This window comes from Corvus cornix, chromosome 13 (assembly GCF_000738735.6).
Source record: "Corvus cornix cornix isolate S_Up_H32 chromosome 13, ASM73873v5, whole genome shotgun sequence".
Taxonomy (NCBI): domain Eukaryota; kingdom Metazoa; phylum Chordata; class Aves; order Passeriformes; family Corvidae; genus Corvus; species Corvus cornix.
Window position 1 is genome coordinate 18,643,172 of NC_046343.1, and position 25,603 is coordinate 18,668,774.

The 25,603-nt window shown below is 37.6% G+C and overlaps 1 protein-coding gene across 3 annotated transcripts; it reads right to left on the reverse strand.

The window, feature by feature from the left end:
• Positions 1-298: 298 nt before the first annotated feature.
• On the reverse strand, positions 299-23,372 carry GABRA6 (gamma-aminobutyric acid type A receptor subunit alpha6). 3 transcript variants are annotated; one of them, XM_039559859.1, is made up of 11 exons: positions 23,065-23,371; positions 22,792-22,910; positions 22,461-22,528; positions 20,997-21,217; positions 20,803-20,885; positions 20,065-20,208; positions 19,488-19,640; positions 19,249-19,401; positions 16,018-16,277; positions 6,066-6,326; positions 299-1,099 (listed from the first exon to the last, which is right to left on the reverse strand). In XM_039559859.1, exons 1-11 carry the CDS (start codon positions 23,100-23,102, stop codon positions 1,049-1,051), a joined length of 1,551 nt encoding a protein of 516 aa, XP_039415793.1. In that variant the 5' UTR covers positions 23,103-23,371; the 3' UTR covers positions 299-1,048. The 3 variants fall into 3 exon arrangements, with proteins under 3 accessions (XP_039415793.1, XP_039415795.1, XP_039415794.1); XM_039559861.1 differs by lacking the exon at positions 19,249-19,401 and having other exon boundaries at positions 23,065-23,372; XM_039559860.1 differs by lacking the exon at positions 19,488-19,640 and having other exon boundaries at positions 23,065-23,370.
• Between the last annotated feature and the right edge of the window lie 2,231 nt (positions 23,373-25,603).

Below are 25,603 nucleotides of genomic sequence, written 5' to 3' on the forward strand. Positions count from 1 at the left end.
ATAGGAATTCCCATCTTAGAGCAACTTTAGCTCCTGCTCTTCCTATTGCAGTAAAGGCAAAAATACTGGAAGAAACCCATATCCCTTTATTTCCTTTTGATTTGTGCTAAGGAAAGAAATATATATAATTTATTATAGTATTATTTATTTATTATTTATATTTTCTACAGAAATACATATGTATATATGCACACAGAAATATATACATAAATATATAAAACCTTTTTCTATTTAGCTGCACTTTTACTTGCTTGGTTGGTTAGTGTTTGACCATAAACAGGATTGTTTAAAACTGACATTAATTGTAAGTAATTACATTTATTCTAAGATACAACTTGACATTATTAACATTATTGATTACACCTGTGTCTCTACAAAGTATGTAAGAGGAAAAATACACATTTCCTTCCTACCATTCAAAAAACCTGAGGAGATCCAACCCTCCTCTGTCATATTCACATTAAAAGCTCTTCGGAAAAAAGGATGAGCAGTCTTTGTGCTCATGTTGAAATGTGTTGTTAAATACCAAGAGCTACTACAACACTTTTAAGTTCCTTCCTAATCACGAAGTTACCACCATTTTATGCGTTGAAATACTAGATTTCAAGGAAATAGTGACTATTTAGCAACTCTCTGTATCTCCTGTAAAATTATATGCCAAGTTATACCATTTCAGAATCAGCTGAGTTTAGAAATCCTTATTCTATTAAAAAAATCCAAATCCTTTTATTGATGTTTCACATAAATGTAAACATTCAATTGTTTATGAATGTTTTAGAACAAATGAACATTCTTTCCTTTGACAATTAAACAAAATAATTTAACAAGAATTTTTGTAGTAGAATCACTGTAAGAAATCTTAAGAAAATATTGTTAGAACCCTAAGCAGTTTGCAGCTCTTGATTTGTCCAGAGTTTGGATCCAGGTAATGCCCAATGTAAGTATTTCCTGTTTGAAAACTGAAAGCACCTGTGGACAGACAAATCCTTTGAAGTTTCTTCAATCCTCGGCGACCTTGAGTGATTTCTTTGAAATCTTGAGCTGTTCTTCAGTTCGACTGAGGGTCATTTCGAAAATGCATTGCAGAAGGTTCAAAAAACTGGAAGAAAAGTTTAGAGAGAAGTTTAGGCTGCGGTTTGGTAACCATTGTTAACAACAACTGAGTTAACCAACAAACCTGTGTGATTTCGAACTCTCTCAGCAAACTCAAAATAGAACTACATTACAGGGGAGAATCCTCTTAGAATTTGATGCTCATTACCTGGATCATGAAAGCTCAGTTGTTAAGTATGTATGGCAATGACTGTTCCTCCCAAACTTTATTTTTCCAATATTTAAACTGAAACATGATGTAACAATGGCACTACAAGCTTTATGAATATCAGTGTATTGAAGCTAAATACTTTTCCTGCTCTTGTTTCCTTCTCTGTTCTTATTTCTTCCCACTTGACATCATTAGCATCTTTGACTTATTATGTAACTCTTCTCCTGCCATCCTGCTATGTTCTCTGCATCCAAATAATATCCAGGACTCAGCAACTTTGGTCCATTCAGTGCCTTTGTATCTTCCTGTGCTCCCCAACATTAAAGCTGACCTCTGCTTCTTTTTCTGAATTTATCATCAAAATTTTAACATAATCTCCTTATCTAGTTTGATTCACTCCATCATTCCATGTTTTATTACTTGAGAAACGGGAATATAATTTTACATATAAAAATTAAAATAGATAAATTTAGAAATAAAGTGCATAAGATAATGTTGCAGTGGCAGATGCATTGTGAGTTGTATGGCAAAGCAGAAAAGTACTTGCAGATCTTTAAAATGGGACTCTTTGTACTCTAAATCAAGCAGATTTTAAAATAAACTAAGTGAGCAATTCACCTACCAAGGTCACTGTCATAAATTAGCATTCAGCTCAAGGATTTAGTAAGATTTAAAACAGAAAACAAAGCAAAAAATATGCTGTATGATAAAATAAAAAGCTAGAATGTCTTTTTCCTCATTTGTCAGAAAGGTTTGTTCTTCTTTCAAGAATTTTTCTATTTGACTAATTTACACAAATGTGTCTTGTTTTTTACTGTGTAGAGCTTCTTGTGGATGGCAGATATTACTGTACTCTACAGAAGAACATGAACCATAGAAATGTGCCTGTTCCATCCCCCATGTATAAATCATGGGGATGCCACATCTTCAAACCATCCACCTAAATTAACTGATCTTACATAGAGAGGGAGTAAGGCCTCTTAGAGTAACTCTGATGCTTTATTTTTTCCATAATATAAATAGCACGGTGATATCACTATAGTTAACACCTGTCAGCATTAACTTATAAAACATTCAGAGAGAAAGGAAAGCTTATCTTACAAGTATCTCACAGCATTTTCTGCGGTCTAAAAACTAGCATCTGTTATTTCATACATTTTGTAGTTCTTTGGTTATATCAGATTCTACCACTACACAGTCAAACAAAATGGAGACAGACAACTATGCTAGTTTAATTTCTTTGCTTTGACCAATACAGTTTTTGTCCTGCAATGCTATTGCTACTCCCCAGTGCAAACCCATTTACACTGAAACATCTTATGTAAAAAGTTGCATGGTGGATGACTGCTATTGAATATGAATGTTTCCCATTTGTTCCAATGGAGAATCGATACCTTTATTTAAATATTAAGATCAGAAGATTAATGTTATCCCCATCCATGTATAAAAAGCATTCAGGTGAATTACTTGATTTTAACCTGGATTTTTTTTTCATTTTTTTTCTTCAGAGAATGATGCTCTTTTGACTTAAAATATACAAAAATATTAATCTTGCAATGAAAGTTTGCTACTAAGCTTCCTGGTTTGCAAAGCTTGACTTGGTGCAGTATGTATGGAAGTATAAATACAGAGTTCAGTCTAAGATACTTTTGCTGTCTGTCCAACCCTGACTGCCCCTCCCTGTGAGGGTGGTGAAGCCCTGGCACAGGTTACTCAGAGAAGCTGTGGATGCCCCATCTCTGGAAGTTTTCAGGATCAGATTGGATTGGATTTGGAGCAACCTGGTCTAGTGGAAAGTGTCCCTGCCATGGGAGGGATGTGGAATTCTATGATCTTCAAGCTCCCCTCCAATCCAAACCAGTCTATGATGATAACATTCAAATGTTTCAAGGTGTACATTTTATTAAAAACACCTTCTTCTTTATATAAACTTCCAAATAAAAAAATTTCTGTGTAATTTATGTACTCTTAGTTTACACGTATAGTAAGAGAAAAGGTGATTAACCTGAAGAAAAAAATTATTAAATGGAGGGGGAAGAAAAAGTTACGCAAGCAGCACTTTGGAAAGTACTCAGTCCTCAAGGTTCTCATAAATCTTTCCAGATACAAAAATGACTTTTTCATTTCTGTAACATATAGTCCATTATTTAAGCCATAAGAAAATTGCTTAGTACTGTACAGAACTAGTACCAAACAGCTCAAAAAAGAGCTCCTCATTTCATGCAACTCTCATTACATTACAACTTTCAGACATTAACAAGGCTGCTCATTCCAGCTGAGGCTCTGAATCCAGAACATGAAGTAAAAAACTGTTCTTGCACTTCCTTCAAAGCCAAAGGAAGAGTCTGGCCAGAAAATAATGATAGGAGTTGAAAATGACCTTTGATTCCAGTGATAATAACCTGCTTTTACAAACAGGTTCATGAAATGCCTGATTTATTCTCTCTGTACCTCCAAAGACAGTAGGTAGCTGTTCGGTTTAAGCACATGAATTGGTGAATGATCTTCTGCACTCCAAACTACACTACTAATAAAAATCCTGGAAAGCTGCACTACAAGAACTGGTGCACTGGAAATTTGTTTACTTCAATTAATTAATTAGGTTTTTTTCCTCTTTTTGTTTTTTAAACAAAAGCCACATGTACTCTAAAAAGTAAATTTAAAAAGCTAATATACCTGAAATAATGCAAAAAATGCACTTTTTAAATTGAATGAGCTGAATAATACTGTAGCGACATTAAATCTATTGGGCCTGAGGGAGCCAAAGATTAACTGCCCTTGAAGCACACCATGCTTTGTTCACCTAACTTTTTGTATCTCCTCTCTTTGAAAGGAAAAGATTTACATATTTTTAAAATATTTTTAAAGCAAAAACAATCCTGGTTGTTGAAAGTAACAACTGGTGCTACAACATTTGAATTAGAAACCAAGCAGTGTATTTCACAATTACTATTAATTATAACTGAATACACAAATGGAGAAATGTAATTTGGGAAGAAGAGCTTGGTCAAAATTTACATAATTGTTTGTATTCTTCATAATTCAAAACACCCCAGCTGTCAATACCATTCTCTTTTCTAAATCTCGCTGCTGGATTTCTGTCATTCTGTAACACTACTACAGAACACAATTTCTGAGCTTCTGAGCATGTTTGTGAGCTTGCACAGTAGCATTTAAAAATATTTATAGTCAGCACTTAATCTGAGACTTTGGAAGTATTTTAAAAGCCTGGTTCTAATGTTAATATACAAGGTTTCGTGTAAATATTTCATCACTACTAAGGGAAATGGAAACTATGTTCCAAATATTTCTAGATCCAAAATGTGAACAGTTGAATGAAACCACTGGAGTCTCGGCAAGCTATGCAAGCTGAGGATCTGGCCTCTAAACAGAAGCTGTAATGATCAGACATGAGTTTTTTCAGTACTTCCCTTCTCTGACTAAGTCATTTGCACACATAGTCAGTATTTTAACAGAGGGATCAGTAACTCTGGCAAAAATGCTAAATTTAGCACTGGGCAGGGTTGGAGTGGCCAGGAGTTGGCAGCTGTGACCTCTTGAGAGAGACATCTGCATGAACATTTGTAAGAGACAGTGTCTCATACCTTCCTGCCCTCACAATTCCATAGAAGCTGCTTGGCAGCACACTCCATCTCTGAGAGACAGCATTTTCCAGATCATACTGGTAGCAAAAATCAGCAAAATTAGAGGCTGGTAGAGCAGCAGCCTTCTAGCAGAGGCAAGATGCCACCAATCAGCTGATCAGCATTGTCTTGTTTCCTCTGAACTGCAACATCTCTTGGCTGCCCATGAGATTTCCCTCAGCCTGCTTTACCTTTAATCTAGGCAATAAAGGTACAGCCTGATCCCCACTTATACCAGATTTCCAGACTCTGTTTTTGTTGATGTAGGGACTTTGTGCATTTGGTGCTATCTAAATAACATCATTATCTCTCTAGCTGTCCTAAATAAAGCTAAATGTACCAATCATATTGACTGCACAAAACTCTATCACAATGAGGCAAAGGAATGTATTTTTTACCAAGGAAATAGGACACCATGAAATGTATTTAGGCAAAAAAAGGGAAAAAATAGAGATTTAAACCATTAAAGACTTAAAGTTTAATGACTGATTACTGACTGGTTATTCTAGATATGCTCAATTTGCAGGGCACATGTCTCTTCTGGATCTCATGAGTATCTAAAGATGTAATCACTCTCTGCCTGATTCAAACAAACTTAAGCAAAGATCTTTCAGCTTTATCTGCATAAGACAGTACAGTTACATGAAAAAAAATGGGAAAAATGTGTTGAAATGTACAAAACGAGGGACTCTTGATTCACAAACTTTTTACTGCAGTTATTAATCCTTTGTTCTAAATAACAAACATTTTGGGGAGACGTATGGTACTAGCTCACTGAGAAAACCTTAGGATATTAAAGTTCTTATCTGTTTCACTTCATTTCTTCAACAGACATTTCTACCATTCCTTACTGCAGGTTAAGAAATAGAAGATTTAAGATCATTTTGTTTGCTGAGAATGACATTCTATGTTGTCTTACAGAGCATATTCTGCTCAGTGCAGCATGGGTTAAAGAGGTGTTTACATTTCCCCTCCTCAAACAGCCTTTCTGCATTGTTCTGAGTGCTACAGATGATTTTTTTTGAGAAAAACATTCTAGCATTCCTCAGAAAGAACTGATTAACTGAGTTGCAAGAGTAAATGAACAATTGAAATAATGCTGGCCAAGTAAACATATTACATATTATAAACAAGTATTCAGAAAATTTACTACTCACTTCCATAGTGTCTTTTGAAAGATAAACAACCCAGTACACCAGGTTGAATCCTGCAAACGCCACTGGAAAGAGGATCCTGGAATACTGGTCTATTTTACTTGCACCTCCAATAGCTGGTGGTTGCGGTGGGGCTTGTGGAGGAACAGACGGTGGTTGACACTGGGATGCAGTATTTGATATTACGCTGGGTTCAGGAGACTGCTCTGCCTGAGACGTTATGGAGTTTACTCGCTTCTTCAGGTTAGAGTTGGAGTCAGAATGCTGTGAAAGAAAAAAGAAGAAAATAAAGGGTGATCTTTGGATACAGAGTCTTCGGTTTTGTGATCTTTAGACTTCTTTCTGCCTTTTAACTTAACCTTCTGACTTTATTGTTGCTTCTCTGCTATAGTGCAATCTCAGAAAATCACAAAAATAATATCTACAGAAGGATATATATGTTTATGGCCTAAAGCTTTGTTGTAAAACCATGAAAGAATATGTGCTTTTCATATTTTTAACATTGTGATAAGTGGAAGCTCCAAAAGAGAAAAGATGGGGCTAAAAGGAAAAGAAGCTAATGGTGTATCTAAATTGCAGTAGATTGGTATGACTGAAGTTTGTGTAGATATGGATCAAGATTAAACAAAACAGCACATATGGGCTGGCTCAGGTGCAGTCTTCCCTGGCTGAACCCATTGATAAGTTATGTAAACACTGAATGGAGTCAAGCAGTCATGCAAGAACTAGAAAACTGCTGCGCAAAAGGCAATGGACTAACTTTACAGCTGCTGAAGACATGAATGCTAAATTGTCCTCTTGGTTTTTTCCAGGATAAAATTTCATTTTTAAATATATCTCATAATTCCCACAGCACTTCCATACATACAACTGAAGAAAAATATACTTATCTATAATGGGACTATTTTTATTTTCATTTATGGTAAAATGAAACCAAATTACTCCCATATTTTGTGCAGTATTCGCAGCCGGGTTCAATTACTCTTCAGAAAGCTGTATGAAAACTCTTATGAAAGTTCAGCCAGAACTCAGGGACATGTGGAGCTTACCTCTTAGTTACTAGGCTAACATGTATATTCATTTTGTACATCTGTTTTATTTGGGGCCAAGTTGCCATTATTTTATTTTCACAAGAGTAGAAGTAATAGAGTTCTTCCCTCCACAAATGGCTTAGGAATAGGATCTACCACAGGCTCTAACCCTGCTCTAATGGATATCGATTACCCATTTTCACAGTAGTGTCAAATAGGAGGAAGTAGTCAAAAGCCTTGCTGCTACTGCCATATCCCAGGATGGCCATTAGTGGATGCACAGCAGCAGCTGTAAGATTCATCTGATGGCTGAGAAAATACAGAAGGATGCTGAGAGTGACTTTTTTGTTTGCTGTTTGTTTTGATATGAAGTCAGTTCTGTTAATATAGAGCTTAAGCCTAAAACTTCGTCCATAAAGGATTGCAAAACTCATTTCCCAGATTATTAATGGAAAATCTTGTGCACAAAATCACACAACATACACAGATGTTCTTGGATTTGAATACAAAGCTTTTTTGGTCAGCAGAACAATGACCAAATGATTGAAGCGGATGAGGGAAGTCTTGGACAATGTAAATAACTCCCAATGTAACAGCACATACATCCATAGTAAAATGGAAGACTAACATTGGAATGATTTTAAGGTAGAAAAATGCTATTAGATAGGCAACTTCCAAAGGTATTCTTTTGGAGTGTTTTAATGACAATCATTCACTTAAATGTAGTCTGCTGTCAGCATTTTTGGGAGGTATCTTGCAGGACTTCTAAGCACGGGAACAGATTTTAGTCAATCGGATAAACGACTGAGTCACTAAAAGGAAAGGAAGCATTTTCTGAAATACATTGCCTACTCTTGTACTTGGGCCACAATTTCCAGATAACAGAATAACCTAGCACAACTGGTGTATCCTGGGTGACTTAAAGTAGTTATAACAGGAATTATCCTTCCAGAAGTCATTGTTACTGTCAGAGAATCAGAACAAGTGACACTTCTACAACAGGATGCCAAGTTCTGTTCATGATTGAATGGACTAGTATCCAACTAAAATTAGTGAGAGATGGGATTCCTCACAGCTGATTTTACTCTAAATAAAAGGTGAAGAGACCATCCTCTTACCTTAAAAGGAATAAGGTACTTTTTCGGTATGTATTTCTCTTATCTATTGCCCTTTTTCTTCCCCCTGCAACCAATCATCACTTACAATTTGCCCTCTATACATTATATGACTGGTGTCATGGTCTGAATGGGTATTAAACAGCATTCTATCTCTCTGCCTATCTGGAACACAGATGTTTCGTTTTGTATTTTCCAGTAACACAGCAAACAACAGAGAGATTTAAATGGAGGAGGATCTACAGATGTGTCACAGAAACAGAAAGAGCGTTATCCATGTCCATTTGCACTAATCATAATAATAATCCCACTCTATAAACAGATTGGCTAGTTGAGCCTGCCTTCCTACTTTCATTCAAGTTCTATTCCATTTTGCCTGCATGCCCTCCTTTGAAAAGAGCTGTACAAGTTGTAAGGTATCTTGTTTTTCAATTTACTGTGGAACAACTTGACCTTTTGTGAACAACATGTGGTTCCTAAAAATACAGGTGTTGAATCTTAGCCTTTTCTATCTAAAATATTCTGGTACAAGGTGGGTCAAATTCTACTCTGGATTATTCAAGCATAAATCGGGAGTTACAGTGCTGAGGTGATGGAGTTAATAGTAAGTAGAACAGCTGTAGCATATGGTATTTGGAAGATGTTTAGTACTGAACATATTTAGAACGTGGAGGTAGTAAAATCTTTGTGATCATTTGAATAGGCCCTTGGAAAAGTGTAATCCTGGTTGTTATTTTATTTATATTTATTAAATCTCATTCCTATAGGAGGATTGCTAAAGTAGGAGGATTATCTCAATGTGATTTCGTCTAAAGAAAAACCCTGAGTAGTTCTTTACACTGTCTTTAACACTCCAGGGTCCCCGTAACAGCAAAATCAGGGTCAAGTCTATTTTCTTGTAAATCCTTTCTCAGGATATGGAATTCTAAGTCCAAATTTATCTCAGATGTGTAATGAGGATGTTCTCAGTATGGGAACTGCTTGTAGACCAGACAGCTGTCCCAGAACCCCACCTCGTATTTTTCATTGGAATTCACTGGTAAACCAAGAAGAGGAGGGAGTCGGGAGACCATATAATTTCTTATTACAATTGTTCTGAAAAGTAGCTACAGTAATTTGTCTGCTATATCTAGATTTAACTTCTCCTTTTGACAAAGATTACATACAATAACATCATTAAATGTTAACACAACACAGAGAGAAAATGGAAATGAATAGCCTATTTTGCATAGCTCACAGAGCCAATTGGTCAAGTAAGGACTGTTTTACAAGTAGCAAGAACAAGAAGCCTGAGGCATGGCACACTGTGTCATAAGAAAATAATGGATTTTCTTAAGTTACTGAACCTTGATTCAGAGGAGGACTATTGCACTCATGTGGAATGTTAGTCCACCAGACAATTAAACTTGCGACTCTGTATGAGTAGGCAGTGACACAGAACAGATTGCCAGTTCATTGGTTAATGTGAGACACCATCACACTGGACTAGACAAACACTGGTATGTAGATGGCCTTCTTATATAGTCTGCCTTCTTATTAAGCTTTTGTAGGCAAGGTATCTCATCCCCTGCAAAGCTCACAAAGCACTCTCATCCCATCTATAAAGTTCTGCTCTCTCACAACTCTCCTCAATATCACTAGAATTTGCTTATACTCAGAATATCTCAAGAGGCTTTCAGCAAATTTCTTGCCTTCCAGATCTAAAACAATACAGCATATATAACCTTGGAGTAAACAGAATTCTTTGTCTGCTTTTTCTGATTTTTTTGCTGGATGCTAACTGTGATTTATGAATGCACTTCGTTCTTGTGTTTCTTTCCCTCAAGAGATTTCTGTAATTCATATTTGTACAATTGTCTTCTCTGTTGCCTTGTACTGCAAATGCATATTCTTACTATCAATTTAGTTTATGATCTAACAGTAACATGAGCATCTTATATATGCAACCCAGATACTGGCTAACTTTAAACAAATGAATATCTGTATGTCCTTCCTTATCTCTCTTTTATTCACATCTCTTTTTCCTACTAGCAATCCAGTAAAAAGAGGTTCATGAGAAAAAACTCTAGAAGTTTAGATAAAAATAACATGTTATTTCTCCTTTTCTTCATAATTTATTTAAGACACTGAGCTTTCCTCATATCAAAACACACACACACAAACCAACCTAGAACCAGAACTCAGTGTCTGTAAAAGGCAGAATGCTTAATTAAATATATAACGTTTTTGCCTCTGCTCATTAGTAGATAGTTTGAGTAATTTCAACCATTCATATTACAGATATAACAGCACATGCTAATGACTTATCTCCCCAAGGGGGTGCTAAACATGGTTGAGCCCCTACATCCACCAGTGTGAACTGTAAAAACTCTCCTTAGCTATTGAACAATCCATATGCAGCAACTTACAGCAAGAAAGTTCATTATGGTATGTAACATCATCTTTCGGCCATGTACTAAGGAACCTCATCCAATACAGTCCTGTGCAGTTTCGGTATCCATCTCATGACAGAGATTCATTTTAAACCCTAATTTAGACACTTCTTTGCATGTCTCATCTGTGGGATCTGATACAAAAAATGTCTATTGCAAATGATGTGTATTGTTTATAGATATAAACAGCGTCCTGCATAATCAAAAGCTGAATATAGTTTAGAAGTCATTAATAACCCTAGCTTTAGGCATCTCTTTAGGAATGTTAAGTTACGTTTGCTAGAAACACTGAGGAAAAACATGAAGAGTTGTTTTCAGCATTTTTTACTCTAGTAAAAGGGTTAAATCACTTAGGTTAAATTACTCACTTGAAGCATGGGAAAACCATGTTCAAATTCTTTCTTAACCTCCAGGAACTGAAATTCACTTCTCTCAGAATATAGCCTAAACATCAGGTGAAGGTGAATAAGGGGAGAGGCTGTTACCTTATTACTTCAAAGCTATTTTAATTTGCATGGAAAAATCTATAGAGGCAGGAAGCATAACTGAAAAATACCCCATGCCCATTTTATTAAAATTACTGTTATATAAACCAGATATGCAGTAAGGAGAGCAGTGACTGGAATCCTGGTCATTCTCTTTTCAATGGGGATGTGCTATGGTAGAGCTTCCTCCTAACATTTATTTGTAGCATGCCAGAAAAAACATATAATTGGCACAGAGCCTCTCTGCTGTCAAAATATGTTTTTACATTAAACAGATTTAAATTTTCAAAGTCATGTTTGGCTCTTAAATCAGTGTCTGCCCATATGTTTTTTTCCTATAATTAAACTTACTTTATTTTGTCCTTACTACACTCCTGCAAAAAAAGTACTGGGATTAGGCTTCAATGTTCTCAGTCAAGACTTTAAAGCATGTAGCTGTTTCTAGGATAATACCTAAGGGGTGGTTGATAATCCAGATAGAAGTACTCTGTTACACCAGGATACTCATTAAACATACTCAATATATTCTGACATAATTATAGGAAACTAAATCCTCTATATCAGTGACATACGGCTGCTCTGCAGTTGGCCAGGGTTGTCAAAGAAAATGAGAATCCTTTCCTGCCCAAGCCATGTTGTTTTGAAACACAAGGCTGGAGGGAGAAGGAAGCTCTCCCAGAGGTATTTCACTGCTCTGTGCTGATTTCTGTCAAAACAAGAGGTCTTCTAGAACATAACTGTAATCAAGCTGTTAGAGGGTGGTAATCTTTTGTCTTTTACATGTAGCCTCTCACATGGAAAGGATGTCTTTTGATCCACGGGGTTACTCCCTGATCATCCCATAAAGCATTACTGCCAATGTTGTGCTCCACAGTATCACCAATTCCCTTCCCCTGCAACTTCCAGGATTGGGATCTTCTTAGGTAAAGAAAGTCATCAAGAGGAAACAATGCGATTGATATAGAAAATATAGAATCGAAATGGATTTAAAAGCTAAGTGCCATTATGGTTTTATATATGTATGTATAAGATGTTTGGTTTTGACATGCTAAAACTAGCTTGGCCACCATATGAGTAAGAACAGGTTTGTGTCAGGGTCCAGATGACTACTCAGCTTGTTGCCATCGTGTTCTGCAGCGGAACACCCATAGCTTTGTATTTCACACAGGGATTGCCTGCAGCTAATGAAGAGAGCAAGCCAAATTCTGCTGTCAGTTAACTGAGGTAAATAGAGAGGCTTTCCTGGAGCCAGCCCAGGCCTGCTGGGCTCTCAGCTCTCCACTGAGCTCATGGGCATAGCCTCATCTCTCTTACTGAACCCACCACAGTTCAATGGCTGCAGCATTTTCTCCTACTTTCATTATACAGTAGAGCAGAATTTGGTCCTCTGACATAATTCTTTTCTGAGTGTACAGGTTTTTTGGCTACATTATAAATATAAAAACATGTGTGAGAGAGTTTAGTTTATTTGAATAAAGTAAAATTTTAAATAAAATTAACTAGACTGAGGGAAAGGAGCCTGCTTGATAATATTTTGAAATTTTTTGTTTGTTTTTGTTCAAGAAACATTTAATCTGGAATTAAAAAAAGAAACAGGAATATATTCTGTAGATATGTTTATCTTAATTTTAGGCCCTCACTCAAGCAGGAAAAGTTTCTAACTGGCTATTTTGTAACTCTTTTCTATTTTCATTTATACCAAACCTGTCTCCCTGGGCTTTTCTTATGCAGCACTGGGTCTTCCTGTCATACAAAAAGTACTACTAGTTCAGACATCCTAAGGTTATTCCCACCACAGTTTTCTTTATTCCCCTCTTCAGGCAAGTTAAAATAATAGATCATTAAAAATATATAGTCTGTGTGTTATTCTTAATGTTGCTGCTGGTAGCAGAGTTCCACTGGCAGTTGTACAGCCATAAAAATTCTCAAGTAAGTACATTTGACTTTTCGTTTTAGAAATGGACTCTCTGAAACCAAGTAAACTTTTAAGTCCTCATCTAAAAATATCAGCTGACTTCTAAAAATGCTAAAGACAGCATTTTTGACACAATTTGCTACTCTTCCTCCTATACTTGTGCCTTCATAGACGTAAAATTCTAGCAACTTTCACGCATTGAAAAATCACACATAAAAATATTATAAAATAATAGATGGAAAATTTTACTAGGCCATATAAAGAGTAAAAAAGAAATTAAAAAAAAAAAAATCATAGATTAGAAAAGAAAAGATACCAAAGTACAGGGTATGAGAGATGAAAAAGATTTTTTTAAAATCAAATAAAGTAGACTGTTAAAAACGATGTATTAAATATGGATTCTCTTAAGCTTTTTTTCCTAATAACTTGGAAAACAATATTTTTAGAAAAAAGACAGAGAAAACGAGGAGAAAAGAAAAAAAAAAGGTAAAAGAAACGTAGGAGAGGTAAGATAAATTATCAAAGAATAAGAATTGGGCACTGTAGCAACCAAAACATAAGAGAAAAATCTCGAAGGAAAAGAGCTGAAAGAATTTAGAGGCAAACAATTGGAACAAGTTGGGGAATACAGGGCAACAGAGTAAATTGGGACCTCAGATAGGACTTCCTAAATCTACACTAAGAAAGAAACTGAGTATTATGCTGTGTGCCTTATTTAAAAATAACTGTCCTAAGACCAGTAATGTAGCTATAGAAGTGCAACACTCAGTGAGAATGACAGTCCTGAGGAAACGGTCATATATTCATGCAATCAGCCTGTGTTAAATACATTGTTAGCATTCAAATTAGACACTTCAGGTCTGTTTCAGCTGAAATTATATCACTGACTGCAGCACATCTATCAATGTGACAACATACAAAAGTTCCTTCTCCCTTATCTCTACCACCGGGGGAAAAAAAAAAAAAAACTGAAAAAGGAAAAGCTTCTTAAAATCTGTTATCCTGTAATCACTCCTTTTTCCCAGAATGCCTTTCTGGAAGGGAACCTTCTAAATCCAATAGCTAATTCTTCTAGAAGCCTTTTTGACTACATCATCTTGCCTTCAATTGTAAGCACCCTTCATTTTTATTATCTCATTGAATTTCCTCTTTCTATTACCGCAGTATGTTCTCATAGAGAACTGGTCCTGGGAGAAAACAGTGGTGGACATATAGGGCTTGAAAATTTCTGTCTTGCTTTGAGCAAGATCAGGTCTATAGAATTTTGTGGACACTGTGGCTGTTTCAGAGACTGAGTTTACTTTGGGACCTAAATGTTACGGGATTTACTACTCTTCTAAAAGTGTATGCTACATTACATCAGCTAGATGTAAATAATTTTCTTGAGCAAATGGTTGCAGTGTGCTTCCTAGATGTGTATTTTATTCCTAGATGCTTATTTTTTTGCTGGTTATTACTTGGAAAATCTAACAAGTTAATATTTACAAAATAGGAAGGAGTGCCTTGAGTTTGGCTCTTTGCTTGTTTATGGCTGAAGACGTTGATAAGAAACTTGAGTCTTTTAACTTCTTTATCTTTTATTCATTTGTTCAACAGAAATTTTATATTTGTTGCTTAGCTTGGTCTGCCATGATTCATAGACCATGTAAATCCGGAGGAGCCCTATCATCAGGAACAAGTTCTTAGCTTATCTGGGCAGAAGCAGATTATTTTTTGGAATGATTGTTTTCCTGAGACTGGGAATGTGGGGGGGGGGGAGGGTGGCAGTGGCTGTGAATGCACCAGCAGCATGTGCAGAGTCAGCCTGTTTTCATATTGCTTAGCAGGGACTTCAGTGAAAACAAAAGTAGTATATTTTGGTTTAGTTTGGTTTTTTTCTTTCTAGTAAACCACCTTATGATTAACTCAAACTTAAATAATAAAGTGTGTGAAGGACAGATCCAAGCTGTTATTCCTCTTCATCATGTAGTAGCTATCAGTATTTTCCTCGCGCTATATAAAACCAGGTGAACTTTTTGGGGCTTTTTTCTGATAGCTTGTCCTCCAAAAAAGAGTCAGCAAAACTTATCAATTGTGATTTTAATGGTTGGAAAGTACTTAAATGTTGTTACTTTAACTGCTATTTATCAGCAAATGTAGAAAAATTTCTATATGGTGGGTAAGGTGTTGTCTTGATACGGGCACCTCTTAGACTGACCTCCTTATTCAATTACAGATTCAGAGGTTTTGCAAAATGTTGTTCAAATTCTGTTATTACTCTAAAAATGGAAATTGTGGTGGTAGTAGAACTGATTTTGAAACTGGAAGACCACAGTGATAAATATATTAACATATGTTGTGAGACAGCATTCACGATTTAGCATGAGATGTACAGAATAATATTTGCAAGCAATTTTGACACAGTTTTTTGATACTAGAAAGACTTCCTGTCTTTCACATATACTAAAATCTATCCTTCATTCATGGTTTTTTTCCCCAAGCTTCCACCAACACAGATTTTCATAAAACAAACAGATGCCAAGTTTATGTAAAGGCTAATTACCCATCTTCCAGATGACGCACTTACGGTATGTGCCCTTGTACTACAGTGATCCCATAATCATCTGGCCAATGCACATGTTTTTTTCATGGTACACCATCCCACAGATTCTGCAGACTTACTGAGAACCACAGTTGCCTGACCACACTGCCTACAGCATTGCTCAGGAGAAGTATCATGGGTAACAGTCTAAGAGGTTTCCTTAAACATATCGCCAAATAAATATCTCTCTAGAAAATCATACTGCAAATTTAAATAAACACTAAAAATAAATGAATTATATTCATTTTCTGGAATCAGAACAATGCCTTTGATAAATAGACATGATCTGGTTACACAATCTGTTTCAGGTTAAGATCACTTTAATATTGTTTTACATTCACTACTTCAGCTGCCTGTTCCTATATGATGCTTATTATCAGAAAAACAAGCAATTACCGACACAATCTCGTCCTCTGCCGGTACAGTTGCTGCTGATAGTGCTGCTGCCAGTGCTGCTGCCCTGGCTGCCTTCCTCATCGCTCTCTGAGTCTGGAGATTGGTGAAGTAGTTGACAGCTGCAAACTCAATAAGTGCAGAAAAGACAAAGGCAAAGCACACAGCTATGAACCAATCCATGGCGGTGGCATAGGACACCTTGGGCAGAGAATGACGAGCACTGATGCTTAAAGTGGTCATTGTGAGAACTGTAGTGATTCCTTGAAAACAAGAGTAAGAAATGGGGGCATTAGAACTTTGCTTCAGGCCTGCTACTCTTAAATTCATATATATGAAAGAAACCAAAGCACAACACTCTTTTTGGTTTTAGCTGTCACCCTACATCCCAGCTAACCAACAACACTCCTAAGTATTTTGTATCCTTAAATAACTCATGCATACTGGATTCAGCATGTAAAAGCTCTGGAAAAACTTCCTTAATGCATTGAGCAGACTGGAAAGTAAGATAACAACATTCTACATGGTGCAGCTGCCTAGGATTGTGATAAACATGGCTATGAAAAAATCCAGGCTTGAAATACAAAGGATCCTTGGGGGGTTGATAAGTGGAATGTTTGGCAGAAACCTGGATTCACATATTGTCATTCCCCAACAGCGATCCTCTCTTTCTCCTGTTGTTGTACAAGACAGACCGTGGCTTACAGAACCCTGACTAAATCAATCAAATTCTACATTAAAAAAAGTTGGAACCTGATCCAAACATTTCAAGTAATAGCACTTGGGTCCCCTGAGCTGTTGTCTTTAATCACTGGATACATATTTTAAGATTCACTAACAGCATCTTGATTTAAAAGTGCCTGTAGTTACAGATAGGGAAGGACAGAATAGCTACTTCTCTAGAGCTGCTTATCTATTTTCACAGAGCAAATCTGGTCATGTAGCTCATGGGCACCATGGTGTTCTTCACATGAATTCATGAATTTATTCTTTCTGTGTTGAAGTGTACAGTATTAATAATGTAGGAAATATACTTACTTCCTACTGCTGCCGGATACAAGCAAAAAATGCAAGAACAAACTCAATCATTTATATAGAAGCCTCTGTGACTCATATTTACTTATGCCTGCTAGAATGTAAAAACCACGGGTATTTAAAGACAGTAAGGTGGAAAATATCCTCGTTATTTTCTGCAGTTGGGAAAGGGTAGGTGGGGAAGTAAAAGATGTTTCATGTCATATTGTGATGGTCATGTTGAATTGATGAAGTAATATGCTGTGAGTGATGCTCGGAGGAAAGGACTGTCATAGCATATAGCAGCATCCAGACAGGGTGACATTATTTTCAGAGTTTCTCTGCAACTCTTTCACATGATGTGGCTTGCCAGCTGTCTGAGGTTAACTACGTCCCAATGTCATTACCTAACATGTTTTAATGAAATACAAATAGGAGATGGTATAGAAATATGTAGGACCCCTACTTCTCCCAAATCTGCCAGACTCATTTTATGATATGAATACAAGTATGCTGAGATACATTTCAATTTCAAAGGTCCAGAATGAACTTTTCAAAATGATGTGTGATTAGATTACAATCTGTCTATGTGCTAGTTTGTAATAAATTTATATATTCTGTGTCTGAATAAAAACTTTCTGCAGCAAGAATTTAAATTAGGAATAGGTCTCCTATTCTATTACAGGTATAGATAAGAATTTTCTCAGTGTGGAGTGAATATTGATGAAATGCTCTGCACTGTGGAAAGCTGCTTTATCAAACTGAATACCAAATTACAGTTGGTAAACTGTGCAACTGTGAATTGTTTACCCTTGTCTCTATACTTTGAACACTTCTTGGTAAGTTTTGAAGGATGTGTTATATAATGCAAACACTGCAATCTGATAACTGGCATCCATTTTGGAGGTAAACACAGTCCTTAAATTATTTTGTGCTGAGAAACTGGTTTAGGCACATCATTGTTCTTCTACTATTAATTTCTCTTCTCTCAAGCTTAGTTTTGGGACTTACAAGTAAAAGTGAAAATTTATAATTTAAGTATTTTTAATATGATGCATTTTAAACCTTCTCCATTTTAAAAAATTTTCACTGAAAAAGACTGGAAGTCTTTTTTTGTCATAAGGAATTTCCTCTTCTTTTCCTTAGATTAAGGTATTCAGAATCCATGGGATTTTGAACGAGTCAGGACTACAAATTCAGACTGTGCCCTGGGAGAAATACAAATGGGAGAAAGATTGAAATGTTCTTTTAAAATGCTAACGTTACTATTTTCCACAATACAGAAAGGTGTCTGCTTTACTGTTTTCATAAAATATTTTCTCAAGTCTGTGTTACTCTTCAGTACAATACCTAAGAGCTGTTATTCCAGTGTTTGGGGTATTTATATAATTATTACCAAATCAGCTACAGACCTACTTGCACATCTCTCAAGCATGTACAGTTACCTTCTGTGACCACTATGTTGCAAGTACGTTTTACTCAAAATGTAGAGGATGTAACTCAACAGTCCAGAGATGCAACATGAAGCCAAAGCAGGTAGCATCATATTTGGAGTATGGACCTCATATATGTATGAACCAGGAGACTTAAAGCTTTAAGAGCATTAATTCAAACACTGGAAAGAAAAGCCCTGCCATGCAATATGGATACATCTTTCTCATTTTAAGTCCAACCTGTGCTAGGGACATTATTCAGCTCTCTGATCTTTATCCATCTAAAGCCCTTGTTAGTTGTTTAGATACCTTTGTAGCCAAGGGAAAGAGAGCACTCCAGAATGGGTGTTAGATGAGGTACCTTATGTCAGATAATAACTCCATTCCCTGTGATTTTTTTTTTTTTAAAGCTTTAACTCATGTTGGTTTCACAAGACAATAAACCCTTAGGTTAAAAAAACCCTCTTTAAAAAATGAAGAGGCTGACACTTACTCTGAAATTGTCCCTTCCTGCATACAAAAATATATTGCAAAGCATCACAAACAAGTCTGGGTAAACAAACATTCTGAGTCAAGAATTTTGACCCTCATAGGCAAATTGTCTATCACTTGGTTTCACTTTAGTATGTACTTTTGCTGACTGAAACCTACTAGCTGCCTTTCCTAATCCCCCCTGGATTATAGTATCTGATTGATACAATGGATTCAATACAGTGAATGAAATGAAATGAAATGAAATGAAATGAAATGAAATGAAATGAAATGACAAAAGGAAAAACACAAATACCAGCCACGGTTCTTGCTGGAACAGATTCTTTGTTGATCCAAAACACAACTTGAGACAGGACTACAGTCATGATGCATGGAATGTATGTCTGAATGAGATAGTAGCCTATTTTCCTTTGAAGATGGAAGTAGAGCAGCTGGAGTGAATATTCGCCTAAAACAAACAAGCAATGAAAGGAAGGAATGAATGAATGAATGGTAGATGACACTGAGCTATTCAAAGACCTTAATGCAGCATACCAAAAACTGTCCTGGCTGGAACAGACTCCTTGTTAATCCAGAAAGACACCTGAGAAAGAATGACTGTCATAATGCAAGGAGTGTATATCTGTATCATGAAGTAGCCCATCTTCCTTTGCAAGTGGAAATAAACTGTCATGATTACATATTCACCTGTTAAGAGACAAGTATGTCAGCGTATTTTGGCAACATGTGAGCAAACATTACTGGCTTAAACCCAACATAGTATGTTCTGATGAAATCACAGACCTCCTAGTGCATAAAAATAAACTGCTTAAAAAAAGGTAAAGTGACCTTATGGAAACAGATTACAATAATATTCATTTTATGTATTCTTTTTACTGGGGTGGGGAGGCAGTGGGAATTCTTAAGAATCTCATGAAAAATTCTGTGTTTGACAGGACTGTATTGAAAAGCTGTCTTTTAAGAGACAATGGTTAGAATGTGTCCGAGGATTTTACTTTTTAAAATGGCAAAAGATAATTAAATTAATTTCATTCTATATGAAAAAAAAACCCTGTAATTTATTATCAAGATGTTTCGTAACACCAGTAGTTTCCACATGGCTCCATCTTACCTGTGTTAGATTTAATTGTTTCACTAGATACAGTTTGTCCTATGAGGTCATACTGGAGAAGACTGGAAGACTCCTGTGGTACTTCTACTGAATGCAATGGTCCTTTTTTCCAAGTATAAATTATTTCACTTTTTGGATAAGCATCTGAGAAACAGAGGGGAAATTTACCATTACTAATTACGTATTTTATAAGTAATTGAAAAAATAAGCAGAATAATCCCTTTTGTAGCTCAAATGCCCACAGAAACATGCATCCTACTCCAGTAAGTTCCTAAACTCATTAATTACAAAATGAGAAAAAAAAAAAAAAAATCCACAATAAGAGAATGGCTGAGACCTGAAAGGAACTAGCTTTGTTTCTTAATTTGCTATAAAACATACACACCTATTACCGCAGCTCAATGAAATATTTTCAAAATTGATTACCACAGACTATATGTTTTCAAAATTATAAGTAATATAGCAAATGTAGCAGAGGTTTTATGACTTGTTGAAGGACCAACTTTGACTACCAGAAGTGTAAGAATAATAAACAATAAAACATGCTTCAACAGTCATCCTTCACTGAATAAATCCATGTCCATATGAATGGTCTGAGTCTCAGAGAAAAAAGTAAAATTCTAGTATAAAAATACAGTTAAAAATTTCAGCTATGTCACTAAGCAATATCTTAGGATCTTCTGACCTTCTGAACAAATGTGTTCTTTTAACAAACTGAAAGATACAGAAAAAACTTACAGCTTCCAAATTTCAGCGGACAAGCATGTCCATCCATTGGGAAGTTCACCAACCGCATAGGACAATCAGCATTAATGGTTAGTCTAGAATACATAATATAATGAAAAAATGATAATGAAAAAATATGGTATGTAGAAAAATACTGATAGAATCAAAAATACAGATCAACCAAAAGCAGAAGAACAAGCTCTCACCTCATTGTGTAAAGAATAGTTCCATTCTGCATAATTCTGAAAAGTTTGTTAGGAGTTGTCATATTGTGAGCAATTGATTTTTTTCCATTTCTAAAAAATGTGTCTGGTGTCCAAATTTTACTGACCATTAAATTGTTCAACCTCAAAATTTCAGTTGGCCCACTAAACTTCAACCTCTCATCAGTCCATGTCTGACGAAAGAAGACATCCATTGTGTATTCCTATGGAAAATAAACAGGGGTTGACTTCTGTGCAGTGGTCAGCAATAGCAAGTGGCTGTGGGGACAGTAACTCCATGAGACAAACTAACACACATGTCAATGGCATTTCATTTACTGCTTAAATACTCAATCCTATTACCATTAAGTAGTTACTAAAAAAAGTTGTCCATGAAAACATATCCTATTTTCTTACTACTTGAAGAATAGTTACAAATGAATCAGTGAACAGGTAATTTGACATGAGTAAGGAAAAAAAAAACAACCCTCATTGTCCTCTCAGAAATAATTTAATTCAAAGTGACTGAGGTCTAAGGAAATACAAACATCTACCTTTCAAATTGCAAAACCAAACTATCAATGTTTAATTGTCAGAAACAAAAAGACATGTTCAGTGAGTCTTCTGCAGCTTTCTTTGGATATTTACAAAGTAATGACTGATCTGAGTCACATCACAGTAGGATTATGGTGTCAATTTATTATTAATCTATGGGATTATTTTCAAGAATTCTTAGTAATATTTTCACAAGCCTTCAGAAAGGACCTCTGCAGAACTTGCTTAGGAAACAGAGGTAAACCCGGCCAGGGGCAAATTTTGTAAGAATTAATGCTTACGCCTTCTCTTAGACTGACTGATGAAGAGCAGCAGAAAAACTATGGTAGCACTTAGAGCCCACAGTTCCCTGCCTGCAAACTGGACTGCAGGCTCAGGTGAGCAGGTGTCTGAGGAGTGCACAAGGGCAAAAATAGCAGCCCAAGTCAATCTCCAGAAAGAGAACGGCAATACCATCCTCACTTCCATTACTTAACGTGTTCTTGGGGCTGCTGCTGTAGCTGCCAGAGTTCACCCAAGTCCGCAGCTGCCTGAGCTTGGGGGCACCCAGCATGACCAGTGGCAGCCGTGTCAGCAACGGCGCCATTCCCCTGCAGCTGCTCATTTGGTTGCGTCCTACCAGGCAGCGTTCTGCGAAGCTGTCCTGGGACATGGGTGCTCACCATCTTCTTCATAGGGTTAAAGAGGCATCTTTCACCTGTGGCCCATGCCGTCACCTAAGGCTGTGTGCGCCCAGCCCCAGCTGGCGCTGCCGGGAAATAGCTGTATGCAGCTCCGGCCAAACTGCTCTGCTGGGCCCTAGAGATTGTCAAAGAGATTAAGCCTCGTAATCTGCTTTAATGACGGTCAACTCAGATGCCACCGTAATGAATCCCGGGAAAAGAGAGCACGGGCGGCGAGTGGGGCCCTTACCATCTCCACGTCGGACACCGGCCCGAAGCTCGTCACGTAGATGTCCGTCTTGACTTCTGTCACGGAGCCTGCGGGACACAGAGAGGGGCTGGGAGCAGAGAGGGACAGGGGCTGCGGGGCCCCTCTGTTCGAGGGCAACGGAGACGCCCCGCAAGAGCCGGGAGCTGCGGGGCACGGGCAATTTTGCTGCTTTGCCTCCCCTTTTGGGGTTCCACCGCCTCCCTCCTGCCATGGGTGCGGGACGAGCCGCCCCTGCCTGGGGCAGCCAGAGCGCTGCCGCTCGCCCTTCCCCGCCCGCCGGCTCCCCGAGGGGACGGGGCTTCCCCGCTACCTCCAAATCCCGGTCGGAGCCTGTTGTCGTAGCCATCCAACAACTTGTCGAGGATCCGAGTGATATTTTCCGAGTAGAGGTCCGCCCCGTCGCCCTGGTCCCCCAGCGCCGTCCCCACGCTGCGGGGAGAGGCGAGTCCCCGTCAGTCCCGCGGCCGAAGTCACGCCGGCCGAGGCCGAGGCCCCGGCCCCGGAGAGCGCAGGGAGGGAAGAGCGTCTCGCCCGCTCCTCGGGGCTGCGGGGAGCCGTCGGGGATCGGCGGGGTCTCACTCACCTCACAGCCACACAAGCCCAGGCGAGCAGCAGAGCCATGCCGCAGGTGTGTGCGGGGGTGCTTTCAAACCCGTCAGCTGGAGCCACTGTCGGTGTTCATACTTCCCCTGGGCCCCGGGGCTCGGCCGGGTGAGGCTCTGGGAGAGCCCGGCTGGATCAGCCCCGGCCCCGCGGTCCTGGGCCGGCCTCTGCCCGGGGTGGGGACGTGCGGGGTATCCGCGGCCGTGCGTGTCCCTTGGATTCACCACCGCAGTTCAGCCTCATCTGACTGTTCCGGGGGGGAATTAGGGTTTGAAGGGACGGTGCGCGGTCGGAGAGCAGTGACAATAATCGAATAAGGTATTAGGGAAGATTAAAAGGAAGAAATCCACTGCTAGTTTTGGCATGGAATTAGCAGGCACCCGTTAGGAAATCTGGAAAAGCATTGGCATCTTGCTGATAGAGATTATGTTAGAAATGGCCTCAGCTTTTATTATGTTTATGGTTCACAGGGAGATTATTATGCAGCTTCTACATCATTAGAACTTTCGGGGGGGGGGGGGGAACCCTTGAGTTTACAATTTACTGGGGGGTTTAACCTTTCTCAACAGTTCTTCAGAACTGTACAGAGATCTCCAGTATCTAAATGTTGATATATGGAGATTGAACACTAAAAGTTGGTTCTGGTTCAGATTTCTAGATTTGTTTGTTTGTTTTTCTTTTTTTATTTGGGTTTTTTTTTAATACTAAGCTGTTTTGGAGGGTTACACACACAGATTTCACTCAGACTTTAAACCAAGGCATTACCAGGACTTTTGTTAGAACAGGAGCTCCTTACTTTTAAACCACTGGGATTATAAATCATTACTAATTTTGTCCTGATAAGTACTGACTGGATCATTACTGTCTGTTCCTTCAGTAAGAGTGTTAATGTAGTCAGCCCTAAAGGAAAAAAGTTCACGCTGCTCCGGCTTTTCCTGTGGCCTTATTACTTCTCAAAAAACTGGTGAATGATGTAACAGGTATGTCATTTAGCTACACTTTAACAAAGGAGTTGGGTCAATTTTCTTTCCATGGTAATACAGAGGGACAAATAAATATACCGAAGCAAATTAATTGTTTTCATACTATTTTGTTGCATAAACCTCATTTTCATTACCAGCTTCTAAGAAAATTTATTCATTGTCAAAAAATGGAATAATGTATTTGCATGAAACTAGGAAAACAATGTATTTATTCAGGAGTAAGACTAGATTAAGACCAAAACTGGGGTTCTGTGCTCTAGTTTTGTGTTTTGTGTTTAAGAGAGACTGTGATGCTACAAAACCAAGAGAATTCAATGATGCAATTAAAAATACAAGATACCCTCTAACACTGAGTCCCTTTCCGTGTTGTCATGAGCAGTAATGTGATATAATCCACACAGGTGGGCTCTGCACACTGACAGAGTTCCAGGTCTGCCTTTGAAGAGTTGGAAACATGAGTTCCCGGAATCCCTGGAAATGTTCTCTGAATACACCAAAGATGTAACCTCTCCGAATTCATCATGGGCTGGTATATCTCAGGGGGTTTTTTTGATATTCAGAACCATTTATCTGCATTAATTCATTTCAGACAATACAACTGCATCTCTGAAAAATCAAAGGTTTGTATGAAATACTAAGTGGAACAGGGAAAAAGAAGAAAAGGGAACTCAACAAATCAGAACCTTCTGGGGTTATGTTCTTCTCTCTGGTCCTGATTAAAACTTACCACTTGAAACTTTACCCCATTTTTCAAGTATGTTTAATCTTAGACACATTTGAGTTACTTGTGTGCATCGCTCTTCTCAGAATATTAAAACTGTACTTAGCATGTAAACACCATTAATATCTATTTTTGTAAATATGCTTCCATTAGTATTAAATATGTAAATACACTTAAATGTTTAGGGCTCTTTTTTTTTTCTTTTCTTTTTCTGAATCCATTGGATCACTTTATTTACTTCTAGGGGTTCTGTGTTCCATGTTTTACCTTGCATGTCCTCTTGGAATAATGTCCTTTTTCAATAAAGGAAAAAGAAGTCTTGGCAAAATACAGGAGTGTTCAAATTTCCTTCACAAAATGTGCAAGAAGAGCTAACTTTATAAAATTAAGCATATGCTGTGTCACATCAGCGTGCCCCAGCTGAATAGAACATATCCAAATTGTCTTCTTTTAAAAAGTTTATTTTAGCAGCTTCTTTTAATAAGCATGTCCTGGGTATTAAAAGGCCAGTGCTGCATAGGGCCAATAACCAGTCCTTACTTCTTTTACTTCACTCTGCTTCGTTGTGAATTAGATAAGTCACATTTTCTGTTAATCACATAATTGACAATTGCCTTTTTTTCAATAGCACCCTGTTCCAAACTAGACTCCTATTGTGTAAAAACATAAACAGTCTGTCTTCACTAAGAGTAGATTGGGATGTGAGTCAGAGAAATAGAATTGTTTTATGTTTTTTCCCCCTCACCCTAGAAATTGGGGGAGTTTAATACATTTGCTTTTTGGACCAGGTTGGGCATACATCCCAGGTTGGGATG